We start from the raw sequence: 26756 nt of genomic DNA on the forward strand, positions 1-26756 counted from the left end.
ATTGTCTTGTTGGATATTCTTGGTGTATAATTTTTTTCGGGAAGTCGGAAAAATTGTCGGCAGGTGCAAGGTTGCAGTATGATTCCAAAAATTGGGGTTCTGACAATGTTTCCAAACGCCTCCGCTTAATGTCTCGGCTTATGCATACAGGTGCAAGGATGCCGTATGATTCCAAATAACTGAGGCGATGGTAATGCTTTCTCAGCCATCTCCGCTTAATGTCTCGGTCCATGCATATTAGTAGGCCAGAAGCCGGTAACGAGAAAATTTATCGATTGTTTGTGCGAATCGATAATAGAGGAGGTCACAAGTTTAAGCTGACTGATCGTTATCCAGTTGGATGGGCTTGCACGCTGTAGGGTGAAAGACGATAAGATGAAGTTGTAAGTGACTAATTAAGCAGACTACATTGCGTCACTAGACAGCCCAACCGAGATTCCAATAAGAGGCAATGTGACGACCCAACACAAAAAGCCATATATGGAGAGACTGGCCCACTTATTGTGGCACGAATTTATCCATTAACACATCCCCCATCATATGGAAGACAGATCCATGCGCAGTCAATCATATTATGGACCGAAACTGAGATTCTGTCCTTAAGAACCGCAATTATATATAAACACTTTCATCAATATTAGATAGATAGTCAGTCGTTAACGAACTATAAAACATCAATAACCATTATACGCTCAGTTCTACAATAACCACTTCATTTGTAAAAAGATTGTTCAATACTGCATAGGCCCTGTCCGCTCTGTCAGCACTAATCTAGGAATCTCTACCCTATGCCTGGATTCATGTAAAGGCATTCCTTCTAACTAAGAGTGATTGTTGAAATTAGGCCAATCAACGCTCAATGGATCGTCGGAGTGAAAAACTGAGCTATTCCACTAAATAAAGACCGCAACACACTGAGAAGGGTTAAGGTTGGGCTCATTGTGATAGCAAACCTAAATCGGCGGTAGGGGATTAAGAAGTTTCCCCGGGATTGTTTAGTTAGGCTGTTCCCAATCTGACGGCGATACCCATTTTTGGACTTTAGCGTTACCCTGCAGTCTTACATGGCTTCTACAACAAGCGCTTAGAACCATGGTAGACTGACCAAGCGTCCTTTAATTTAAATTGCCGGGTGTCAGGCGACAAAGAAGCTGGGATACAACTAGCTAGAAACTAGCTATCGTCCTCCAAGCTTAAACAGATATTCCATGCCGTGCTGACGAACTTTAAGTCTTCAGCCGAGGATATAAGATAGAAGGCCTAATGTAACTAGCTAAAAGCTAATTGCTATAAAAAAAAAGTATAAAAAAAAAAAACTTTTTTTTATAAAAATAAAAAAAAGTAAAGATAAATATAGTTTTTTAATAATATTTAGTAGTTATTTAATAATAAAAATATACCTAGCTTTATTTAATTTTTTATTACTGTTTTTATAAAACTTAAATTATAATAATTTTATTTTTTTTAATAAAAAAAAAAAAAAAATTAATAAAAATTAAAATAAAGGCTTAAAGCAAAAGCGCTTTATATATATTATAATCTATTAGCTTAAAACTTATTATCTTTAATATATAAGTAAATATTAATATATAGAAGCTTTTTTTTACTTTAAGAGCTAATAAAAAAAAAAACCTATAAAAGTAATTTAATATAAAAGCTAGTTAGCTATAAAAATATAAGTTATAAACTATAAAAAACTTTATAAAATAAAAAAAAAATTTATTTTTTTATATTTAAAAAAATATTAAAGCCTTTATATTAAAAAAATAAATTATTAATAAATTAATAAAAAGCTTTTTATTAAAAAGCTTTTATAATATTTTTATATTAAAATTTAATAAAGCTTTATAGCAAGAACTTATAAGTTATTAAATTTAATTAAAATTTATATTTTATTTATATTTATAAAAATACTTAAATAATATAAAAAAGGTTTAATTTATTAGCTATAAATTTATAAATAATATATAATAATATTAAAATATAAAATAAATAAATATTAAAGACTTAAGATTATTTTTTTTTAAATATATAAAATAATATATTTTTTATATTAAAAATAAAAAAACTTAAATAATAATAATATTTTTAAAGCTAAAATACCTTAAGTAAATATTAAAAGAAAAGTTTTTTATATTTATAAATTAATTTAATATAATTTTAATAAAGGCTTTTTTTATTATTCTAGAACTTATAAAAATTAAATAATTTTTTATTAAATATTTATTAAAAATAAAAAAAAATTTAATTATTTAAAGAAAAGTAAATATTTAAATAAAATTATATAATAAAAATATAAAAATAAAGGCCTAAAGCTAAAATAAAGTTAAAAATATTAAACTTAATTAAAACTTTATATATTATAATATACTATAAGTATTTATTAAAGTAAAAAAGCTAAAATAAAGAAAAAAATTAATAACTATTTTATTATAAAATAGCAAGTATTTTAAAAAAATACCTATATATTAAAAATATAAAGAAGCTTATTATTATAATAATTATAAAATATTAAATTATATATTATATTAAAGCAGCAAGTATATTATTAAAAAATATAAAAACCTAGTAAATACTTCTGCTATTAAACCTAATATAAAGCTAGTTTAATATATTTATTAAGCCTAAAAAAAAAGGCTATTTAAATTTATTATAAAACCCTTTTATATAAAAATTAATAAAACTATAGCTAGGTAATAAATATAAAAATATAAATATTATATTTAACTTTAAAAGTAATATTTATTTATTAAATATAAAATTTATTAAAAACTTATTTTTTTTATTATTTATAATATAGTAAATAAAAAATATTTTTTTAATAATATTAATAAAATATATAAAAAAATAATAAAAATAATAAAGTTTATTAATAATTAAAGAATTATAAAAAAGTAATTAATTAACTTTTATATTATTAATATAATAAATAATATATTATTAAAAAGGCTATAGTTTAAGAAAATAAATTTTATTATTTTATAAGCTATAGATTATTAATATTATTTTTTTATTAAAAATAGCTTTAAATTAATAATATTAAAAAAGTAAGCTAGAAAATAAAATTAAACTATTTAAATATATATAATTATAAATTTATTAAAATTAATAATATTTAATAATAATAAAATAAATTATAAATTATAATAAAATATTTTATAAAAGGTTAATAATAAAAATAAAGTTATTATACTGCTACTTAAGTATAAGTAATTTAAAAATATATTTTTATTAAAAAAGGCAGTAAAATTAACTTTTATTTAAAAATTAATATATTTAATTAACTTAAAATTAAAAAAATTACTTTCTTAAGGATTTATTTATACTTTAGTAAAATTTAAGCTATAAAAACTTTATAAATATATATAAATAGCTTTATTTAAAAAATAAATAAAAAAGTTTATTAATTTTTTTAATACTTTAATATTATTTATACTTAAAAAAAATAATAAGCTATAATTTTATATTAACTATTATATTTTAAATAAAATAATTTATAAAAATTAAATATTTTTTCTTTTAATTTATTAAATTTTAAATTAACTTAAAAAAATACTTATATATATAAAGTTAAATTTAAAAGATATATATTATTAAATATATATTTATAAAGAAAATAAATATAAAATAGTATTTTATTATAAATATAGCTATTATAAATATTAAATTCTTTTTTTTAAATTTATAAATACTTTTATAACCTTTTAAAGTTATATTAATTTAATTTTATAAAGGCTTATTAACTTTATTTATATAATATATTTAAATAATATTTTTATATATAGTTATAATTTAATAAAATATAAAAAGTATATAACTATAGTTTTAAAAAAACTATAATAGTATAGGTTATATATAAACTTTTAAAAATATAAATTTTATATAATATTAATATTTTATTTTAAATTTATTATTTAATTTAATAAAATATATATAAAGTATATTTATATTAAAAATATTATTAAATAGCTATAACCTTATAATATTAATAAAATACTTTTATTTTTAAAATTTATAAATTTTTATTAAAAATTTATTAAAAACTATAGTAAAATTTTAGCCCCTTTAATTAATAAAATAAAAAATAAAATAAAAGTAATATTTAAATTAAATTCTAGTAAACTAGCTATATTTAATTAATTAAAATAAAAGTTTTTAAAGAAATTAATTTTAGCTTACTATAATTTAAAAGCATTAATATAAATTAAAACTAATATATTTAAATTTATTATTAATATAATATTTATATAATTATAGTAAGGTATCTGGCATTTAATTATTTATTTATTATATAAACTATAAAATTATAAATTAAATTATATAATATTAAATATAAAAATATTAATTATAATTTATATATTTTTAATTTAAAAATATTACTTTTTTTATATAAAAGATAAAATATATATTATTATAAATTATTTAAATTATAGTTACTTAACTAGTAAAAAAAAGTTAACTATTAAATAAGTTTATATTTTATAATATCTAGTATTATTTAACTTTTAAATTAAATAGCACTTAAGTAAATTTAACTTTATAAATAAATTATTTTAAAAATATAATTTATTAAATAAAAAAGTAAAATAAAAGATAGCTTTTAGTTATTTACTTACTTTCTTATAGTAATTTTAAAATAAAAAAGCTTATATAGCTATTATAAATATACTACAGAGGGTGCTAAAAATTTAAATATTAATAAATAAAAATTACTTAAATATTAAATTATAACTAATATTAACCTCTTTAATTAAAAGAATTTTAACTATAATTAAGTAAATAATTTTTTTTAATAAATTACTTAAAAAGTTAAAGTAAATAGCTAGGATTTAATTTAATAAAAAAATATTAAAATATTACTAAAAGCTAGCTATATACTTTTATAAGCTTTATAAAAAGCTTAAAAAAAGAATGCTTAAACTATAAAACTTATAAAAGTAAAGGTTAATAGATTTAATTTTATAAATAGGTTACTGTAATAATATTAATATATAAATAATAATAAGCTATTATATTATTAAAATTAAATATTTATTTTTTATAATATATAAATAAAAATATTTATATTATTTTATAATAATTTAATTATTAAATATTAAAAAGTTAATAAAATATTTAAAAAAATAATTAATATATTCTTTTAATAAAGTATAAAATAAAATATAAAAATATATATTAATATTTATATAGTTTATTAAATTATAAAAGCTAGATATTATTTATTATATAATAAATTAATATTTTTACTATAGCTAATTTAATTATAATAAAAGATTTTTATAAATTTTATTATAAACTTATTAAAAATTTAATATAAAAAATATAATTATAATATTATTTTTATAATTATAAATTAATTTATTAAATATTTTTTATATATTTTATATATAAAAAATATAATTAATAATATACTTATTAATAAATTCTTTTAATATATATATATTTTTTATAAAATACTATAAAATATAGTTATAAATTAAAGAATTATATTTATAAATGCTTTTTAATAAAGCTTTTGCTATTTTTTTAATTATAAAAAATAACTTAATATTGCTTTTTACCTTTAAACTAATAGCTAAATAAAAAAGTAAAATTAAAATTAAAATTTAAAATACTATTTATAAGTATACTATAATAAAGATTAATTAAATTAAACTAAAAAGCTTTTATTTATTTAATTTATATATAATACAGCTATTTATTTAGCTTATAGCTACTTTTTAGTATTTTTACTTTTAGAATATTATTTAAATTCTTTTTTTATTATAAAAATTATACTTTTTAATATAAATTAAAAAGTAATTAAAAAAGTAAAATTATTAAAAAATATATATAAATTAACCTTTATTATATTATAAAAATTTAATAAAGTATATTAAAAGTAATATAATAATAAATACTAAAATAAAAGCTTTAAAGTTAATATTAAATTTTTATTTTTATTAAATACTTTAATTTATAGTAACTAACCTATAAGTTAGTAAAGAAATATATAAGACTTTATTAAATTAAAGAAATTATTAGTAATAGTAGCTTTATATATAAATTATTTTTACTACCTTTAGTTAAAATATATAATATATTTAATATTATAAATTTAAAACTATATAATAATAAAAAACTAAAACCTAGCCTGCTGCTAAATAACCTTTTTATAATAAAAAAAATATATAAAATTAAAAAAATTATAATTTATAAATATAATAATAAAAAATGCCTTTATTATATTAAATAAAAAAGCTATTTAAATAATAAAAATACTTAAATTAAAAAATTAAATTTTATTAAATATAAAATTTAATAAAAATATAATAATTAACTAGCCTTTAATTAATTAAAAGAAATTTATTATTAATATTTAATAATATAATATTAAATTTTAAAATTTACTTATATTTTAATTTTTAATTTAAATTTATAAAAATATATTAATTAAGCTATAGCTAGCTATTAGTTAATTAAAAGTAACTTACTTATAATTTACTAAAAAAGAAAAATTTAAATTTTTTAAAAAAAAAATTAAAAGCTAATATTAAATTAAATATTAACTTTTAATAAAATAATAATAAAGTAATAATAAAGCAGTATATATTTTATACTATAGTATTTTATTAAAATATTAAATATTAATTTAAATTAAAACTATTTTTTTTTATTTAAACTTAAAATTTAATTAGCTATAAATTAAATATTAATTATAGGCTATATATTAGCTAGTTTATTATTTATTACCTAAAATTTCCTTTAAAGTATTAATATTTTTATATTTATTTATAATAACCTTAAAAAATTTATTTTAAATTTTATATTTATAAATAATAATAGTAGCTAATTTATTAAATTTATAATTTTAAGTAGTAAATTAAAAGCTAGCTATAAGCTATTTAAAAGCTACTTATATTAATATAAGTAGCTATACTTTTTATTAAAATAAATAATAAATTAATAATATTAATATTAATTTTATAAAAAGTATTTATATAAGTATTTTAAAGTTATTACTTTTTAATAGTTTTTTTACTAGTAGTATACTTTATAATATAATTATACTTAAGCTTTATTACTTAAGTTTATTTATATTTAAATTACTAATACTTTTAAAATTTAAACTATTAAAAGTTAATAGCTAGCTAATAACTATTATATTTTTAAATATTTATTAAATAACTATATTTAATAATTAAACTTTAAAGCTTTTAAATAATAAAAAAAGTAAATATATTAATAAATATATATTATTTATTAAAAAGCTTATAATAAATATATTTTTTAAATATACCTAGCTATTAATTAACTATAAATTAATAATTATTTAACTTTTATTTATTTTTATTATTATAGCAAGAGTAAAGCTTTTATTTTATTTTTTATTTATAAATAATTAAATAACTTAAAAGATAGTAAAAATAATAAATATAAAAAATATAGTAATTAAGTAATAAATTAAAAGCTAGCTTTTAGTATATTAAAAATAAAAATATATTTAATTATATTATTAATAATTATATTTTTTTTAATAAGTAATAACTTAAAAAGTATAATAGTAATTTTATAGTAAATTAGCTATTAAAATAAAGTTATTTAAAAAAGAGGGTATATAAACTTTATTTAAAATAATATAAAAAAAAAAAAAAAAAAAAAAAAAAAAAAAAAAAAGCTGCTTTTTTATTTTTAAATTCTAGCTATAGGAAAAATATAGCTGCTAGCTAAAAGTAAAATTATAATTATTAAAAAAGTAAATTATAATTAAATAACTTTAAGCTAAATGCTAAAAAAAAACTATTAACTACTAGGTAAATAAAAATAATAAAAATTAATTAAGAAAATTTATTTTAAAATAATATAAATACTAAAGGTATTAAAATATTATTAAAAGAAAAAGAGTATATAAAAGAAATAATATAGTTAATTAATATTTATATTATTACTTTTATTAAATCTTTTTTTAAAGGCTTTATTTTTTTTTATAATATTTTCTTTATTTATTAAAATACTTTTAATATATTTTAGCTTTTTTAAAAAATTTAAGTAGCAGTAATTTAAAAAATTAATTTTATTAATAGCTTATATATAAATCTAGTAATAAGTTAAAAATAAAGCTTAATTAATTTAAAAAATAATTTATAGCTATTAAAGTAATAAAGAATATTAATATATTTAAAAAATTAATAATATTTAAATAAATTTAATTAATAAAGATTAAATAAGCTTTAATATAAGGAATTAATAACTTAATTATTAAAAGTTTAAAAGTTTATTATTATTTTTTATTTAACTTTTATAATATAGTTTTTATATTTTTAAAGGAATCTTTTAGTTTTTATTTATAAAAAAATTATAATAAATTAGCTAAAAATTAATAATAAAGAAATAAAAAAATATAAAAAATATTACTATATTTAAGGTTATTTTTATAATCTTTTATATTAAATAGTAATATATTACTTAATAACCTTTATTTATAGCTTTATAGCCTTTTTTACTTTTGCTATTATTATTATCTTTAATATAAATATAAATAATATATTTATTACTATTACTTAAGTTATAGTTAATTAAAAGTAACTTTTTTAAAAGTAACTTTAAATAAATTTATAATATAAATACAAGCTGGCTTTATTATATTTAGTTTTTAATATTAATAATAATATATATAATAATAATAAAGGTTTTTTTTAAAAGCTAATTAATATTAAATTATAAAAGTATTAAATAAGTATATATTATTATATTAATTATAAATTTAATATTTAAAGGTTTTATATAAATTATTTACTTACTTTTATTTTTAATAATAGTACTTTATATTTTAGCTATAATAAAAGTACTATTTAATAAAAAATTTAATAAAAATATAAAAATAAAAATAATAAAAAAAAAATAAAAAAAATTTATTTTATTTTATATTTTTAAAAATAAAAAAGGTAAAATTATAAAAAAAGTTATTATTAAATTATATTTAAATTTAATTTATTTATTTATAAAATATTATTTAATAAAGTATTATTTATTTATAAATTTAAAAAGCTATATAAATTATATTTAAATAATATTAAATTAATACTATAAAGAAAAGGCAGTATATTAAATAATAAAAAAGCTAAAATATAATTAATTAGAAATTAGCTATTATTTTTTAAGCTTAAATAAATATTTTATACTATATTAATAAACTTTAAGTCTTTAGCTAAAGATATAAAATAAAAGGCCTAATGTAATTAGCTAGAAGCTAATTACTATAAAGAAAGAAAGTATAAAAGAAAAGGATTTTTTTTTATAAAAATAAAAAAAGGGCAGAGATAAATATAGTTTTTTAATAATACCTAGCAGCTATCCAGCAATAAAGACATACCTAGCCTTACTTAATCCTCTATTACTCTTCTTGCAAGACCCGGATTGTAACACCGGGAATGGCTTGTAAAAGAATAACTAAATAACGTAAGAAAATGTTAGTTCTTATAACAATTTGTTGTACTTCTAAGCCAAATAGTGCGAAAGATTAGGTCAATAATTGCAATTGTAGCAATTACTCTACCTGAACCAGCTGCTTATAAGGGATCTAGGCTCCTACAGAGGGTCAGGTTGCAATAGTTCTTTTACCCTATAGGCCAATTGTTGCAACTATAAGAAATAGATCCTAACAGCTAGGGTTAAATAAACCTAGTGGCTTTATAGCTTGTATAATAACAAGCAAGAAAAAGCCTGTATTCTAGCAGGATTATATATAATTGGTTTATAATACTAGAAGTTCTGCAAGGCTCTGCTGCTAAAGTTAATGCCTGTATTACTGCCCCTGTTGCTATAATTTATACTGCGGTTATTAGTTAATAAAGATATTATGCTTTTAAACAGGAGAAAGGGTTATTTTAGTTTTCGGCAAGACTGACATTTAGTACAGTAATACAATATTGGATTACGAAAGGTAATTTATTAAGGTATATTAAAAGCGTGATCCTCCTCTGATTAATCTTTCGGTCAATCGTTGTTCCTGAAAGTTTTCTTATTACAGCTAGTGTACGGACATGAATAATTTTTACACTTGGTTAAATATAACTTGCACCTAATAGTACTAGTAGGTGCTATGAAATTTCCCCAACAACTTGTGCAATGTAGCCACAGTTCAATCTTATCTTTTACTTCCATATTAACAGCAGCCACCTTTCTGTTATAATCTCCGACTATTTTATTTACATGGGGCGCCTTAGCCGTGGATGTCTGCGCTGCCGGCAGCGTCGTGTCCGTTGCGATGAGGGACGGCCATCTTGCCAGCGCTGTATCCAACGCAACGAGGTTTGTGAGGGTTATCGCGATGAATCTTCACTCATATTTCGCTACGAGACAGAAAAGGTGATCGAGTACTCGCGCGCAAAACAAATGGTGTTTCCATCAAGTTACAAGGACTCCTCGCATTCTTCCCCGCAGAAGCGAAGCAATTTCATTTATGCAAGCTCAGCTTCTCGACGACGGCATTCTGTTTCGGGGCCGAGCGCGGAACCCTCATCACTCACACTGAAGGAAGCTTCGGGTATCACGTTGCGCAATCCCCAGCCTTGGCTGAAAGGACCGCCAGCGCGATTACAACCGCCATTGGAACAACAGGCTATAGATCAATTCATAGATAGATATGTCCTTTATCCCTGCAATCAGACGTCTTGTCCCGGCTTCCTTGAGCATTTGCCTTGCATGTTTAATGAGGTCAACGTCGAGGGCCGGTATGCGCTACGCTGGGCTGTGCAAGCGGCAGCATTTGCAGACATCTCGAAAAACCAAGAAAGCAACGCGCTTGCAAGCAAGGCTTTTCAGTGCTATGGTATGGCACTCAGCGCTTTGGGAGAGTCGCTCTCTACACCAGGCAAAGAGCCAGATGATTATGATCTAATGACAGTGGTTGTGCTAGATATTTTCGAGGTAAATATATGATTTGACATATGCATACAGTTCTTCACTGATATTTCTAGACATTATATACACCCAACAAAGTTAGCAAAGGATCTCATGTCCAAGGAATGGCACAAATCCTTCGTTTGCGTGGCAGTGATCTGGTCTACAACTCGCGCGGCTGGAGTCTCTTTCGACTTGCACAACATCGAATTGTGAGGACTTAAGTTTCCTATTGGCCTTTCCTCACTAACATCGCGAAGCAAAAGCATCGATTAACGTATGACATGCAGCAGATCCCCGAGACATCATACTTGCTCAAGGAGTTGAATGACAGCGAGCCCTCCGTCCGCCTCGAGAAGAATGCCGACGACATCGGCGGGACCTGCAAGCGGGCGCGGACTTTGTTAGGCCTTATTATTGCAAATAGGCTACCAGCGTCGACCGTTGTCGACATGATCAAGGAGTTGCATTCATCAGACCAGGAAGCAGTGAGTTGGCGGCAGACATCACAGTGGTCTTTTACCACCTTTACCGTATCAGAACGACCAGATCTTTCTCCAGCAGCACGTGGCATCACGGAGACTATCCAACTGCATTCGGATGTATGGATGGCCTACGAGTGGAACTATCACAGGACAGCGCGAATCGTCTTTCTGCAACAACTGCTGCAATGCTCCAAAGCTGCTCTGGAAACCCCAGATCTAGAAGAGGTCGATAGGCAGACGCTAAGCAATACAATTGCAGAGTGCATTTCTACGGTTCAGTGGCTAGCTGATGAGTTCCTCGCTACCGTTCCTCAGTCCTTCGGGGATGTTAATCACATGGGCCTACTCCATGACTGCAAAGACGGCCCACCTCGCTGTCGCGCCATCGGCGGGTACCTACTTCTTTGGCCGACCCGTGTGGTCAAGGCCGAAACATCTGCGACAAGTGTGGCTCAAAAAGAGCGCGCGTGGAAGGTGTTTGAAAAGATTCGCGAATGTACTGGAATGAAAGATCTTCTCGGCGACAAGAGTATCATTTGATGTACCAAACCCACTCTGCCTAGATACAAAAATACCCATATCTAACTACAAAAGATGGACCAACATCCTTGTGTGACTCGATATACAATTATCTTTGACATCTCATTTCTTGGTGGCAATTTCATTCAGCTCCGTCCCATCCGCCAACTTGATTTTCTCTGCACTTAGCGTCACAAAGCAAATTCGGCATGCCTCATCCGTCCTGTTAATCCACTGGTGATTCACACCTCCTTGGATGAGGAACTCTCCCGCTTTAACAGTTCTCTCCTCCCCACTATCGAGCTTCATGACTATCTCGCCGCTAATCACGACCCCATAATCCAGGCTCAGCGTTCGGTGCATCGGAACACTGAAGTGAGGCGCGATGTTGCTGATGCAGAATATGGCGCCGTTAGGCGGGCAGCGAGGTATCGTATTTGGGTAGTTTTGTGCGGGCTCCATGTTGTTGACCGGTATCGAGTTGCGCACATCAAATACTGCAAAGGATGAACCCATCGGCCCCATGGGGCGGAACAGGGGCACCTCACTATCGGAGCCAAAGATTGCGGTTCCTGCTGCGTCGTGCGTCGTGATAACTATGCGAGGGTTGGAGTTGGAGGATGACATGGTTAAGATGATGGAAGAAGTCCCGAACACCAGTATAGAAACTTCGTGGAAGTAGTTGAAGTGCTTGAGGGGGTTGAAGGTAGGCGTATGCTGAGGGCTCTTAGTCTAACTCTGGGTAAACTTAGGTTTTGTGATAGGTGGTGAGCTTGGATATTTGGCACTCAATTTTTCCAGCGTTTCTTGAGCTAAAAGCAAAATAATTAAAAGTCAATAATATCACACAATTAAACTTTAGTTTGCTGAGTTGACAGAGTGGAATGGTGCTGGGCCAAAAATTCACCTTCTTTGACGGAAATTTACCTCACTTATATAGGTGAAGTGTACCTCCATCACGCCAGTCCAAAACATTTCCAGCTTACTGAAAGTAGCCTTGAAAGCAAAGCTCGCGATCATGTTCGCAGTGATTTCTGAATATGGAAACTTGGACGAGAGCTCGGGGCCTGAGCTCGCGCCGCTAACCGCAGATGGAAAGTTGAACGATACGTCAAGGATATATTGCACTGCTGTCCCACGTCAGATGACGTTTATAGATTAGCTCGCGAATAATTAGGCACGGTAGATCTGGCGCTTGGGATTGGGGTTTAGAGTCGCCAATAGTTAAAAGAATTGGTGTTAGTCAGAATAATCTTGAGAGGAATAAAAATATAGCTAAGAAGGATTTAGTGGCAGGCAATCAGAGGGAAATGTAATAGACGCTGCTATTAAGGTTGCTTTAGCAGGTGGTTGGTAGCAGAGTGCAAGAACACGAAGCCTTGTCCAACGGTTCCTACCTTGCAAACCAGCATCGGACCTAGCAAGTGGCCGCATGTACTATTTTTATAACCAGACTTGAACTTCCTTCCCAGACATCTAATAACTACAAATTCTAGTATTCTTTTTACACAATAGGGATTTTATATAGTAAAATTGTAATTGCTGTCTATCGACTGTAGTGTAAACAGTGTATATTAGGGTGCGGAATTGAGATTGCGGAGTTAAGCACAAGATACGAACCTAGCTGTCAGGCTACTCCCCCAACAACTAATGGCTATACAGTCTACTGAGGAAAGGCATTCAGTTTCATGAACTTACATGAGCTCCGACGATGTTAAGCAGCTTTTAAATGGATGCTTAGCAACCAATATATCTTAAATTTCACCTTCTTTAGAGCTACCGGCGAGCAAGGCAGTGCTGTTATCGACTACGTCCTCAATGAGACAGAGCTTTCGCTGAAATATAAACCTCGTGCCGCTACTCATGATCCAAATTCGGAAGGATCATACAGCAACTAAAGGCGAAGAATATTCAAGTGATACAGGGGGATATCTCGGACCGTCGTCCGCTGGATGAAGCCTTGAGGGATGCGCACACCGTATTCCTTATCACTGTCCTAGACTTTGGTGCTGATGCTCTTAAAGTTGAGTTTCAGTCAGCCAGGAATGTCGCCGATGTTTCATTGAAGAAAGGAGTGCAGTATATTATTTTCAGCACACTGCTCTCTGTCAGTATTATACCAGTAGGAAAGTATACAAGTGTCACCATGTTTGACGCAAAAGCTCAAGCGGAAAACTATATCTGAAACCTACCAATCAAGAGCGCATTTTATTCATCAGGGTCTTTCATGAAGAATTACATGACCGTAACAGCTCCAAAGAGGGCCAGTGATAGGACCATCGTCTATGTCATAGCCCTGCATATTTCTCTCAAGACAAGGATTCCAGTTGTTGATGCTGGAGCCGATACAGGTCAGTTTATAGGGTCCATCCTTGCGAAGCCTGACGCCTATAATGGTAAAGTAATCTATGGTGCTAGACGGCTGTATAGCCTGGAAGAGATTGCAATGGTAATGAGCAAGGCAACCGGGGAAGAAGCAGTATACAGGTAGATTTTTGTGGAAAGCTATAAGGTAATGGTGTGTCTTGGGGCGTTTTGGACCGGACCAGCGGGGTGGATGCGGATTAATACAGGGGCCGTAAGCCACTGCTAAGCCAAGCATAGGTCAACCCCGGCGCCTCACTTTGCCTCGTGGTCTTCTCATCTGTTGGGAACTGAGGGCTGCACAGACACGGCAGCAGGCATTAGGGGACCGGATTGCGGCTCACTGCTGCATAAAGGTGTGAAGAGAGTACACAAACTCTAGCCTCTCTGTAGCCAGCCAGTAAGGGAGCTAGCCAGCATGGATCAAGGCGTCAGCGACCGTGCATCCCACAAGTTCTACCAGGGACCGCCAATCTTGCCGCGACCTGCAGAAGCTCCAGAAGCCCATGGCTCCTCTGGCGTTTCGCCCTCGCGACATCTGCCTCGGATTCATCATCGTAGCTGTACAGAGTGCAGCCGCCGCAAGGTGCGATGCAACCATCACCATCCGTGCTCCAACTGTGTCAAGGCTGGAAGCGAATGCATCTTTCCCACATCTAGGCGCACCCCGGTGAGGCGTGAAAAAGCCACCAGACGAAGAGACGAGGAGCTACTGAAATCGCTACGGAGGCTCCAGCGCCGACTGCAGTCCACCGAGATTGCACAGCTGGCGTCTCAGGGTAAAGCCGACGACAATGGCGATGAGGGCAACTGCTCCGAGGAAAGAGTACGTCAAGATGAAGAAACGAGAAGCCAGCAAATCAGCCCTTTCGGTCCTTCACCGACAACTCATGTTGACAATGTGCCGGCCAATGCAGAGGAGCCTGCTCGGTTAATGCTTGATCACGACCGTAGCCGGTACATCAGCAATCATTTCTGGGCAAGCATGTCCAGAGAGGTAAGCTTCGATGTCCTGCCCATCGCTGGACTGCGGACTCACTGACCGGGCGCTTCAGATTGATGAAATGCGCGACATCTTGGACGGCTCTTCGTCAGAGCAAGAAACTGACGACCAAGACCATCAAGACCAAGGTAGTGCGGCGACGCCAAGCTCTCGCCTCTCACACAACAGCCGTGACTTTCCCATCTTCAGCCCGTCTGCCACCTCACAGTCACTACGGTCTCTCTACCCGAGCTCTTCGGATTTTTTGACCATTTTTGACGTGTTCCAAGAAAACGTCGACCCCGTCGTTCACATTTTCCACCGCCCAACGATGCGAAGAACCGTCACTGAGGTGCTGCCGCTTCTAGACGGATCGTCACTAGACCGCATGACGGAAGCAGTCGTGTTTTCCGTCTGTTATGCCGCATTGACTAGTCTAAGCGATGCAGACTGCCAGAAGCTGTTGAGGGAAGAACGGCACGTATTGCTCTCGCGATATCGGTATGCGACAGAGCAGTCGCTGTCCAGAGCCCGCTTCTTGGAGTCGCAAAACCTAGGGATCCTCGCAGCCTTGGTATTGTTCTTGCTCTGCCTTCGTCGACACGACGACTCCCGCCTCGTCTCCAGCCTACTCGGCGTGGTGATTCGCAACGCGCAAGCTGTGGGATTGCATCGCGACGGCACAAAGTTTCAGCTCTCGCCATACGAGACAGAGTGGAGACGTCGTCTGTGGTGGCACATTTGCGTGCTCGACATCCGCGCCGCTGAAGATCACGGGTGCGACCCATCAATTTACGCCCAAAATTACGACACCAGATTCCCGCTCAACATCAACGATGACGATCTTTCTCCCGAAGCCACCATTGCGCCACCAGAACGCCAGGGAATCACCGATATGACATTTTGTCTCCTGCGCTTCGAGGTTGCGGTCGCCATCAGCAAGCTCAACTACCATGGCCCTGTCGGGAGCCAGGAGCCGGCATTGTCCACGGCTGAGAAATGTGACTTGGTCGAGACGATAGAGAAACGCTTTTATGAACGCTACATAAACCGTTGCGACATTACCAAACCCTTTGACTGGGTCTCAGCTGCGTGGGCACGGTTGATGCTCTCCAAAATGTGGCTTGCTGTGAGCAATCCGCTCCATCCGCAAGACGATATCGACGGTGCTGCTCCCCTCAATCTCCGACACGTAGCCTTTGAAAGGTCCGTCGAGATGCTGGAACTAGCAGACTCGTTAGAAACAGGACATAGGGCTGCAAGGTGGCGGTGGCTGTTCATGACACACGTCCAGTGGCACGCCGTTGTCTTTGTGCTGGCCTATCTCTGCGTCCATCCTACCGACGACCTATCCCCTCGTGCGTGGCTGGTGATGGATAGAGTTCGTGAGCGGTGGCCTCGCGATAGTCGCTCAAAGAAAGGGATGCTTTGGAAGCCCGTTCATCGACTCATGGACCGCGCCCAACAAATTCGCGCCCGTCAAGGATATAGTCCTCCGAATGAGTGTAATGTCTCTGGAGGCAGCCGATTCCGGCATCACAATAACTCTCTACCAGGTGTCTCTCCACAAACTCGAGTCTCGGCAACAGCGCCCACAATGTGCGAATCTACCACTCAATCTACAGTCCTTGTCAAAGAGACCCCTGCCTCGCGCTTCAGTGCATTTGGGACCACTTCAATCCCTCCGATGTGTCAAGACGCCGATGAAACCGAGCATCACCTCACTACAAGTATCGATCTGGCAGACAGTAGCTCCAACCCCAGCTTTGGGGTTTCCGTGCAGCCCCCCGGCGCAGGTAGCCTCCAAGATCTCCAAGACCCCCATTCAGACTGGACCAACATCCTACATGAGCTGCACCAAGGCTTTCAGGAAGACCCGTACGTCAATATGATAGATCCTGCGGAGGCGATGCAAGAGTACAATAACCACCTCTGGGGCATACTCTAGATGCAGATTCGCCAGGGCAATCACATATAACATCATGAGGTGCCACAGCGGAAGCGAGTGATTTTCAACAGTTTGTTATGGAACAATTGAACATATCAAATTTATTTATTTTTTTTTTCTTTCAACTCTCTACTGGACAAACAGCGATGCTATCGGCCGATAGTGAGCCGTCCGTCACCACAAAGCCCACTGCGCCTCCTACATAGTCCTCGTCTAGTGCTACTAATCCCACCTGGCCGACTTGTCCTTCGATCTTGCTGCCTTGCACGCGTAGGCGCAATTGGTACTTGCGATTCTCCTCCCATACAAAAGGCATGCTCATCAACTCTATCCTCTCATTGTCCGCAGCCTTGACCAACGCCACCCGCTTGTCTTTGGTCAACATGAGCCCGTAATAGCGGTTAAGTCCCTGGACCCGAGCGGCAACGCCCATTGACCCGCCAAAATTGACCACAAAATTCGATACCATTACAGTATAGTCGGCCCAGTCTCTGGCACCTTGGCTCAAGAGGCCCTCGCCTCGGTCTTGAGCGATGAAGAATGACGGCCCCATGTCTGTGTGCACCTTGTCCACGGAACTGACCCAGGCACGGCTCCAGAAACTCTGGCATCTACTCTTGTTCGCGGGCCGTTTCAGTGTCATTCGAGGCACGCCGTTCCATCGCATGCTGTGAAGAAATATGGCACCATCAAGGTTCGGAGAGCCTTTAGCGGGGCTGATCGCGATGCCGATCTGCTGGATGGGCCAGTTCTGAAGGCTGTCGGGGATGGTCCACTGCAGGCTATTCTGTTGCCCGGACTTTATGTTTATAGGCTGACTATCCACAGTTGTCAAAATGTCGTTTTCATCATATGCCTTGATCCTCAGACACACAGTCGAGACCGTAGTGTTGCTGTCACCTGCACGAAGTTCTGCTTTGACCCGTTGGCCTGGGTACACCAGAGGCGAGGCCATGATGTCGTAGTTTCGATCAACTTGGAGGATATCGAGCGGCGTGAAGGTCGCAGTCATTACTTCCACAGGGTTGCTCGTGTCTGTCAGGTTCTTGATGTGAATACAAAGGCTATCGACTCCACTGTCTTGGCCTTGGCTGATGCGGACCACATCCAAAGGAGACTGGGGATGCATCGTCGCCTGGAAGCCCTGAACGCTACCAGAAAGAGAGAAGTGAAACTGAGCGCCATCCTTTGGTGGTTGGAGTGTCGGGTTGCCGGACAAGCGATAGCCTAGATTAGCTATATCGTACGCTATGCGCGCTGCGTTGTTTATCGAGTAGCCACCGTCGGCGCTGGAGATGATTGCGCGATCGGCCAAAGGGCCCAGCCAGTCAGGGCCGCCTTGAAATGCGGCTAGGCCGTGCATTAGAGCAACCAGGCACGCAACATTCCCCGCGTTGCAATCGGTATCCCAACCACAGGTATTGATGACATGCATGGCCTCATGAAAGTCGTGGCCTGCGTATAGTAGAGTCATGATCATGATGGCATGGTTGGGGATAACGTGGCAAATACCCAAGTACTTGTCATAGCCATAATTATCTTCGACCCGCTGTCGCGTTTGCCTCCAGTCGCCGTCCTCTTGCACCCAGCGCCTGACGTCGGCAATCATACGCGCGATAATTGATTCAGCTGGAACAAACGCCAGACCGGCATTAAGGAGATGGTTGACGTCGCTGGACAGGAACGCTTCCGCCTCCATGGCCGCCCACAACTTAGCCGCATGTACCGCTTCGCCATCGTGGCTCACTCGTGCAGCTGCCTCAGCGAGCCGCGCCGCCAGGGCCGGATTTCCCGGAGCGACCATAGCCCAGCCGTCGATAAAGATTTGGGCGCCAATCTGTTCTGCCAGAGTGCGACCATTCGTCGTAAACGCACCGCTTGCGGGGGCGGTGAAGCCATTTTTCAGGTTGAGGAATGCTGTGTGCTCGGTCGAGATGCCGTTACCTCCCCACCAGAAGACAGAGCGGCGCTCCACGACGTTATTCAGCCAAGTCTTGCCGACATCCTCGGGTGAGAGGTCTGCAGAGGCACCGTGCTCTTCAAGCGCGCGGACGAAGGTAAAGGTGCCTGAAACGTCATCGTCAATTACAACAAGTGGTAGATCTAGCTTGTCATGTACATAGTAGCGAATGTCTCCGAGCTTGTCCTGGATTTCTTGATACGTCCAGTTTTCGAATGGCCGCCCCAGGTACACGCCCACTAGCTTCCCGAGAACGCCGGCATAGATTCGATGCAGATAGTCATCGGGTATAGACGACATGGTTTTTCCTGAGTGTATACGGTTGACAAATGATGAAACAAAAGGGAGCGAAGCCACCGAGTCGTAAGATGCGGCTATGGTGTAGAAGCGCTCAATTATCGTAAGAGCTTCAATGAGGAGCGCCGGTTGCGGCTTTGCAATAGCTTCAAGCCGTAATTATACTGACACATGCAAAAAATATTTGCGCATGTGTGCAAATGTATCAAAATCTCGTCGTATTCTCTCGTCGTATTCTTTTCCTGCTAGGGTAATCCCCAATGTGCGACCGCAATCCGGAACCCGTGTCTCGAGCCCCGAGCCCGAGCCTCAGTGCTCCACCCCGTTCTCAGACACCGTTTTCCCGCATTCGAAGCTGCAGTCAGCTTCAGTCTCGCCGTCCAATGAAGAGTCCAGATAGGTCGGGAAACTCGGGGTTCAACATTCTCTCCGAGGCCAAGACGCACCACTGACCCATTTAATATAGTATAGGGCTCGCGCCTCAACGTGCAACGCCTCAATGCGGGGCCCGGCTAAGCTTTTCCTTACACAGCAATCTGGGGGTCAACACGCACGTGGAAATGATTCCTTTTACCCCATGGGGGAGAGGAGGGATCCACACACACCCGCCCTCTTTTCGGGATATGGCTTCATTTGGCCATTGCACGACACAGCAAGATTAGCGAATGGGTTGTATTGACACCTCTCCCGTTACGCTCGAGCCAGGAGAGGCAGAAGAACTAAATATAGGAGGTTTCTCGGTCAGAACCATCGCTTGACCTCGACTGACACTCATCTCCAATTATACCAAAGGCTCCAATACGACGAATAACAGAACATGGCTCATCGAAAAATTTCGCGCTTCATTCCAAGACACCAAAAGTGGCTCATAGCGTGTCTCATTGCAGTGTCATCAGTGGACTCTGTGGTATGCCCTTCACCTTGCCACACGCGGCAGTTACCAGGCGCGGCTAACCATCAGCGAAATTTAGCTCGTCGGCTACGACAGCTCGCTCATGGGTAGTCTCAATGTGATGCCCTCTTACAACAGTTACTTTACCCTCACCACCACGACAAAATCGCTCAATACGGCCATCTCATATGTCGGTGGTGCTGCTATCTCACCTCTAGCAGGATTCCTGGCGGATTGGAGAGGCCGCCGCGAGTGCGTATTTTGGTCTGCGCTGGTGACTCTCATCGGCGGCGTCATCCAGGGCACCGCTCAGAATATCGCAATGTTCATCGCCGGGCGGTGCGTCGTCGGCGCGGGTATGGGGCTGGCCCAGACAACGGCGCCGACCCTAGTTGCCGAGACAACCCCCGTCAAATATCGAGCCTTCGCTCTCGGCATGTACTACTCTTGCTGGGGCATAGGCACACTTATCGCAGCAGGCATCTGCTTCGGGGTGCGTCGAATCTTTGGGCCAGAGGGCATATTGTCAATACAACGAGCTGATGAACTAACTTCTATCCGCTGCAGACACAGAAACTCGATTCAACGTATGCCTGGCGCATTCCAAGTCTTCTGCAGGCGGCTCCGAGCCTCGTCTGCTTTCTTGTTTTGCTATTCGTCCCTGAGTCACCTCGTTGGCTCATTAGCCATGACCGACACGAGGAAGCATTGGAGATTCTCGGCATCGTTAACGGCGGTGACGCTGACGACGTGCAGGTCCAGTATCGTGAGATTGCGGACACAATCAACTTTGAAAAGGAGCACAGCCTGGGCCTGATGCAGGCGGTCTGGAAGAAGTCTAGCCGGAAGCGCTTGTTGATCACGACGACTTTCTCGGCCATTGTCATGCTCCCAGGAACAAACATCATCACATTTTACTTTGGCGAAATGCTCCAGAACGCCGGTATTCAGAGTCCAAATACACAACTTCAAATCAACGTCATTCTCACATCGTGGAGCTTGGTCATTGCCGTCGTGTCATCCTGGTATACGGATTTGCTGGGCCGGAGGCAACTTTGCTCTGCTAGTTTGACACTGCAGACCGCCTTCATCTTCATTTTTGGCGCGTTCACGAAACTGTACGGAGAATCGACCAATACTTCGGGTATATATGCAACCATTGCTGTCATATTCTTGTATAACGCCGCGTACAACTGGGGCATCACGCCGCTCACGGTCCTCTATCCCCCCGAAATTTTGTCTTTTGAGATTAGAGGGGTCGGTATGGGGATCTACACCCTCGCCACAAAGTGCTGCGGTCTTTTGGTGACTATGGCCGTACCTTTCGGTCTTCAGGCTATTGGATGGAAATTCTACATGGTGAATGGCTGTTTCGATGTTTTGATGGTTGTTTTTGTTATTTTCGTGTGGGTAGAAACTCGTGGGCTCAGCCTTGAGGAGGTTGACAGGCTGTTCGACAAGGAAAAGCGTGAGGTGGTCGCTGAACAAGTCCATGAAGAGACGAAGGTGGACATAGAGCATAAAGAATGTTGAGGGGTCTAGGATTACTTCCTCCATGAGCTATCAATGCTGTCAGAGCTAATTACAAAGTAAAAATTTAAACAGTTCATATCTTGATGCTTGACGGGATCGATTGCACTGGTTTTCGATGGCATCTCTTTATTCTCAACGATTTACCTAGAACTCTGCCCTCCCCCATGGTGGTAGCAGTCCTTTTGGCGGCCACTGTGTCTGCGCAAACCGACACCCTAAGTCGTATTCTCCCGACCCAACTCTCTGCTCTTTGCCTTCCTCTTTCCCCAGCTCAGATGGCCCGCCGTCACCGGGAAGGCTGACGACGGCGGTAGAATTTGGGGGCACCCGGAGTCTCATGCGGAAAAAGCCTCTGTTCAATGTCCACCTTAGCTCAATCCGGCCGTACCTTGATTCGAACACGGTATTTGCCCAGGTTAGCTCTTTATTGGGCCGCGGCTTCACTCTGAACACCTTCCAGCCGGGCTCAATCGCTTCGAGGCCACCTATATCAGCGTGCATCCAATTTGCAATACTCCCGAGAGCATGATGATTGAAACTGGTCATTGAACCGGGATTGACAGTCCCGTCGGGGAGCATGCTGTCCCAGCGCTCCCACGTTGTGGTAGCTCCCATCGTAATGGGGTACAGAAATGAAGGACATTTCTTCTGGAAGAGCATGGCGTAGGCCAGCTCGACGCCACCAGACTGGGTGAGCGCGCGAGAAAGAAGAGCACTCCCCACATATCCAGTGGTAATCTTAAAGTCATTCAGACGTACCAGTCGGAAGAGACGAGCCGCAGCCTGTGCCGCCGTTGAGTTACCTCCAGATTCCGGGAGGAGATCAAACGACAGGGCGAGTGAGAGAGCCGTTGCAGTATCTGGAACCACGAAGCCAGCCGCCGTCAGATACTTTTTCCGCCACGAATGAATTAGACGCAGGGCGGTGTCTCTGAACCGAGTCGAGTCTACCGGCTTGTCCAGCATCGCCGCCACCTCTGCAGCGATCTGGGTGGAAGCAATGAGGAAACAATCGGCAACAAACGTACCATCCGTGGTACCCCTACCAGAATCGTTACGAGGCGCTCTTGGGTCCAGCCAGTCACCAAATTGCCACTGATCAGGATCCCAGAGTCCATCCTGACCTCGGATCACACCATTTTCCAGGTACTGAACCATGCTATCATACTGCTCCGAGAGGAAACTAATATCGCCAGACATACGGTAAAGTCTCCAGGGAACCATGATGGCAGCGTCACCCCAAACGCCATTGGGCATCGGATCCCATCCGTGCCCCCCGTCGCCGTTTCTTAGTAAAGAATTGGGGATAAACAAGGGCACCACGCCTTGGCGCCAGTATTCGCTCTCCTCCATCTGATCGAGGTATAGATCTTGCAACCAGTTCCTCAACATGCCAGCCGTGTCATACAAGAAGTTGGCAGTAGGTGCAATAATATTCAGGTCTCCTGTCCAGCCGAAGCGCTCATCTCTTGAGGGACACTCGGTGGGCACACTGAGAAAATTGCTCTTGATACTACGGAGAGAATTTGTATGTAGTCGATTAACATCGTCGTTGGAGCATGAAAACCAACCCGTCCGCAGCATATCGGTATGTATCACTTCAGCGACAATACAAGCTTTGGTGAGAGGGCAGTCCTGGTCATCGGGGCCCCAACCCGCGATCTCGACGTATCTGAACCCGTGGAACGTGTGGTGCGGATGCCAGTCAAGGAGCTCCCGGCCATCGCATATTATTATGTCCCTGGCTTTAGCTGTTCGCAAAGGACGACATATAATCTCCCCATCTTGGATGACTTCCGCATGACGAAACGTGATTTGAGAGCCAGCGATTTTCTGGATTCTTCTAACGCAAATGCGACCGGCAATATTTTGACCAAAATCCATAATAACAGCGTTTCTGGACCGCGATTTGAACATGTCTTTTGGTTTGAGCCTCTCCACCACCCTGACCGGCGGGGCTTCCGGAGACACGAGCCTGCTGACCGGAATAGGCGATTCTCGGACCGAGAACTTGGCGTTGTCCAGATTTGAGCTCATACTTAGACTTTGGTCGAAGATTTCACCATCCAATATTTCACTGCTAACCAGGGGTGTGTTCATGACGCCCCAGCTCGGGTCGGTGCTCACCAAAATCGGCGAGGTGGAGCCTGCCACCCAAATCTCTAGCTGCGCCAGGACACCGAGTTTCTGGCCGTAGATGAATCGTTTCCTGGCCCAACTGGTAGCAGAGGCAAACCAACCAGCAGCCACATCTACCTCGATCTTGTTCCAGCCAGGCGTCACCAAAAGATCTTTGGCGTCGTAAATTTGGTAGTGCAGTCTCTTTTGGTAGCTTTGGAAGCCCGGGGCCAAACAGTGGTCGCCGACTTTTTTGCCGTTGATTCGTACGATATACACGCCATGGCTCGTAGCATATAGCCGACCTCTCTCAATAGTTCCGTCTTTTAAGGAAAGATGAAATCGCTTGTAGAAGCATAGCGGGCGGGCTGAATGATCCGGGCTCAGTGGCCACGGCTCTGACACGCTGATCATACGCCCTCTCCAGTCGCTGTTCCTCAGTAATGCGATCTCCAAAAGAGACGACGTCGACCATTCAGTTATGGACTCATGGTGAAACTCACTACCACGCCCATCAGATAGAGAATACTTGCCGTAGCACCTGACGCGCACAAAACGGCGCGCTCGTGAGTCGAGAGGCTCGGAGTTTGGCCACGGTACAAGAACACTGTCTTCGCCCTCTATGTGGAAGACTTGGCCGGCTTCTGTGTTATTATAGGAAATCGCAATATCGTATGCAGTCTGTTTCCAATTACGGATCTGTCCGTTCGGGTATGAGAACCTCCATGAAAGCCTGGGTTGCACACATTGAACCCCAAAACCATCGTGATGCTGCTCAAAAGTCGGTGGAAGAACCGAGACTGGAGGGGTTGAGTGGTCCATGTCGGGCGGGGGGGGGGGGGGGGGGGAGTATTTAAAGCAATAAGATAAACTATATAGGGAATACTTTAGATATCTTGAAAGTTAATGAACTCTCTAGTTATATATTAAAAATACTTGAATAGCTGGAAACCTTTTTTTTAAGGCATTTATTTGCGGTGCTGGTTATTAGTACTTGCAGTTAATTCGGAATACCGAAAGCCCGAGCATTTAAAATATCCCAAGCTTTATTGATAAAGTAGTAGTATATCATCTATGTAAATAAGAGTACTCTCAATTAAAATTTAAACCGGCATAAATTACATTCTTTTTTTGCTCTTTTAAGTTAGCTTCAATATCAAGCAGTCGATTATATTTGCTAACCCTTTCCCCTCTAGCTGGAGCACCTGATTTGATGTGACCTGTGCCCAGCCCTACTGCAAGGTCAGCAATAAAATCATCTGTTGTCTCCCCAGACCTATGTGACACGAAAACACTCCATCCCAATTTGATAGCATATTTAGCGCTGTAATTATTTCATTAGCTGCCTGTTTAATTTCGACATGAGATATGAATGGTTTGTATGACGTACGCATCTATGGCTTCTGATACTGTACCAATTTGATTGAGTTTCAATAATACTGCATTGCATGCTTTTTTCTCAAACGCAAGTTTTATACGCTCCACATTCGTGCAAATCAGGTCGTCCCCGACAAGTTCAATGTTACAGTCGCGATTGAATTCCGTCCAACTTGGCCAGTCGTCTTCCGCAAAAGGGTCCTCAAGTAAAACAAGTGAGTATTTTCCAATAATAGCTTTGTATAACTGTTGCATCTCTTTCGAGGTACGAGTGTCACTCGATGTTTTGTCTTTAAAAGAAAGGTCATATAACCCTGTTTCCTTATCGAAAAACTCCGAAGATGCAGGGTCACAAGCAAATTTGATACGACCTGTATGCCCTGCCTTTTCAACGGCCGCTGTAATCAGGTCAAGTCCATCCTCTAAGGACGAGATGGGAGGTGCAAACCCGCCCTCATCACCAATACCAGTTGCTAGGTAATACATTAGTCACGTTTGTTCTAGTATGTATGTATTTTGTTGTCTCACCAGGAGCACCAAAACGATCCGCAATAATTGCTTTGAGTGCAGAGTAGACCTCTACAGCTAACCGAATCCCCTCCGCAAAAGATTTGGCTTCAGTTGGGGCAATCATGAGTTCTTGGAACGCCATGGTATTTCCAGAGTGAACTCCCCCGTTCAAAACATTGAGGAAAGGAACTGGAACAACATACGGGCCTTCAATTCCAGCTTCCTGTCGTATGAACTCATATAATGGGACATCCTACCCGTAAATGTAAGCATTGATCGAAAAGAGGATTTGAACAACATACCTTGGCCGCAGCGCCTGCCCTGGCGCAGGCCATACTAATTCCGAGGATAGCATTTGCTCCGAGCCTAGACTTATCAGCAGTACCATCTAGTTGTTTCATAAAACTATCGATTTCCTTCAACTGCGTCTTTGGATCAAGTTTACGCTCAACCAGGGCTGGTGCCAGTAAGGTCTCAATGTGAGCGACAGCTTGAGTGGTGCCCATCCCGGCGTATCGTGATATATCGCCATCTCTAAGTTCCAAAGCTTCATGTTTTCCAGTTGATGCGCCCGAGGGAACAAGGGAGTAAAAGGTACCTGGTAGTGTCAGTTGCGATCACTTGTTCGGCATCATTGAATCACGTACCATGAGATGTGGTAACTGCTACTTGCACAGTTGGCTTTCCCCGGGAGTCAAGTCGTTCTGCTGCCTTGATCGATTCAATCATGGCGGCCATTGTACTTGCGTAAATTGAAGTGGGTGGTTTCGTGTTTGGATATCGGAATAATTCGTTGGTTTGGTCAGTTAGTTAACAGGTTGAAAATCACAAGGCATTATATGACTACAATAAAACGTCACGGCTTCTGGCCAATGCTGCAGTATATCCGC

The 26756-nt window shown here is 37.2% G+C and overlaps 7 protein-coding genes across 7 annotated transcripts; 3 read left to right on the plus strand and 4 right to left on the minus strand.

Annotated features, from left to right (window-relative positions):
• The first annotated feature begins 10081 nt into the window (after nt 1-10081).
• Nucleotides 10082-12734, plus strand: TrAFT101_006440 (uncharacterized protein). The gene is made up of 3 exons (XM_024907147.2): nt 10082-10908; nt 10959-11093; nt 11142-12734. The coding sequence occupies exons 1-3, from the start codon at nt 10192-10194 to the stop codon at nt 11904-11906; spliced, it is 1617 nt and encodes a 538-aa protein (XP_024754701.2). The 5' UTR covers nt 10082-10191; the 3' UTR covers nt 11907-12734.
• TrAFT101_006441 (uncharacterized protein) lies at nt 11986-12683 on the minus strand. The gene has a single exon (XM_024904701.2). The coding sequence runs from the start codon at nt 12510-12512 to the stop codon at nt 12009-12011; it is 504 nt and encodes a 167-aa protein (XP_024754702.2). The 5' UTR covers nt 12513-12683; the 3' UTR covers nt 11986-12008.
• Nucleotides 12735-14701: 1967 nt separating the features above from the next.
• TrAFT101_006442 (uncharacterized protein) lies at nt 14702-19598 on the plus strand. The gene is made up of 3 exons (XM_066127771.1): nt 14702-14835; nt 14910-15246; nt 15305-19598. The coding sequence occupies exons 1-3, from the start codon at nt 14756-14758 to the stop codon at nt 17177-17179; spliced, it is 2292 nt and encodes a 763-aa protein (XP_065983884.1). The 5' UTR covers nt 14702-14755; the 3' UTR covers nt 17180-19598.
• TrAFT101_006443 (uncharacterized protein) lies at nt 17301-19439 on the minus strand (the record flags this gene model as incomplete). The annotated part of the gene is made up of 1 exon (XM_024901527.2): nt 17301-19439. The coding sequence occupies one exon, from the start codon at nt 19437-19439 to the stop codon at nt 17301-17303; it is 2139 nt and encodes a 712-aa protein (XP_024754704.2).
• A 655-nt stretch (nt 19599-20253) lies between the features above and the next one.
• On the plus strand, nt 20254-21936 carry TrAFT101_006444 (uncharacterized protein; the record flags this gene model as incomplete). Its single annotated transcript, XM_066127772.1, has 3 exons — nt 20254-20343; nt 20408-20821; nt 20896-21936. The coding sequence occupies 3 exons, from the start codon at nt 20254-20256 to the stop codon at nt 21859-21861; spliced, it is 1470 nt and encodes a 489-aa protein (XP_065983885.1). The 3' UTR covers nt 21862-21936.
• Nucleotides 21937-22005: 69 nt separating this feature from the next.
• Nucleotides 22006-24801, minus strand: TrAFT101_006445 (uncharacterized protein; the record flags this gene model as incomplete). The annotated part of the gene is made up of 1 exon (XM_024905660.2): nt 22006-24801. The coding sequence occupies one exon, from the start codon at nt 24799-24801 to the stop codon at nt 22006-22008; it is 2796 nt and encodes a 931-aa protein (XP_024754706.2).
• Nucleotides 24802-25055: 254 nt separating this feature from the next.
• TrAFT101_006446 (uncharacterized protein) lies at nt 25056-26654 on the minus strand. The gene is made up of 5 exons (XM_024902910.2): nt 26514-26654; nt 26169-26464; nt 25885-26119; nt 25370-25829; nt 25056-25303 (listed from the first exon to the last, which is right to left on the minus strand). The coding sequence occupies exons 1-5, from the start codon at nt 26602-26604 to the stop codon at nt 25072-25074; spliced, it is 1314 nt and encodes a 437-aa protein (XP_024754707.2). The 5' UTR covers nt 26605-26654; the 3' UTR covers nt 25056-25071.
• Between the last annotated feature and the right edge of the window lie 102 nt (nt 26655-26756).

This window comes from Trichoderma asperellum, chromosome 4 (genome assembly GCF_020647865.1).
Source record: "Trichoderma asperellum chromosome 4, complete sequence".
NCBI lineage: Eukaryota > Fungi > Ascomycota > Sordariomycetes > Hypocreales > Hypocreaceae > Trichoderma > Trichoderma asperellum.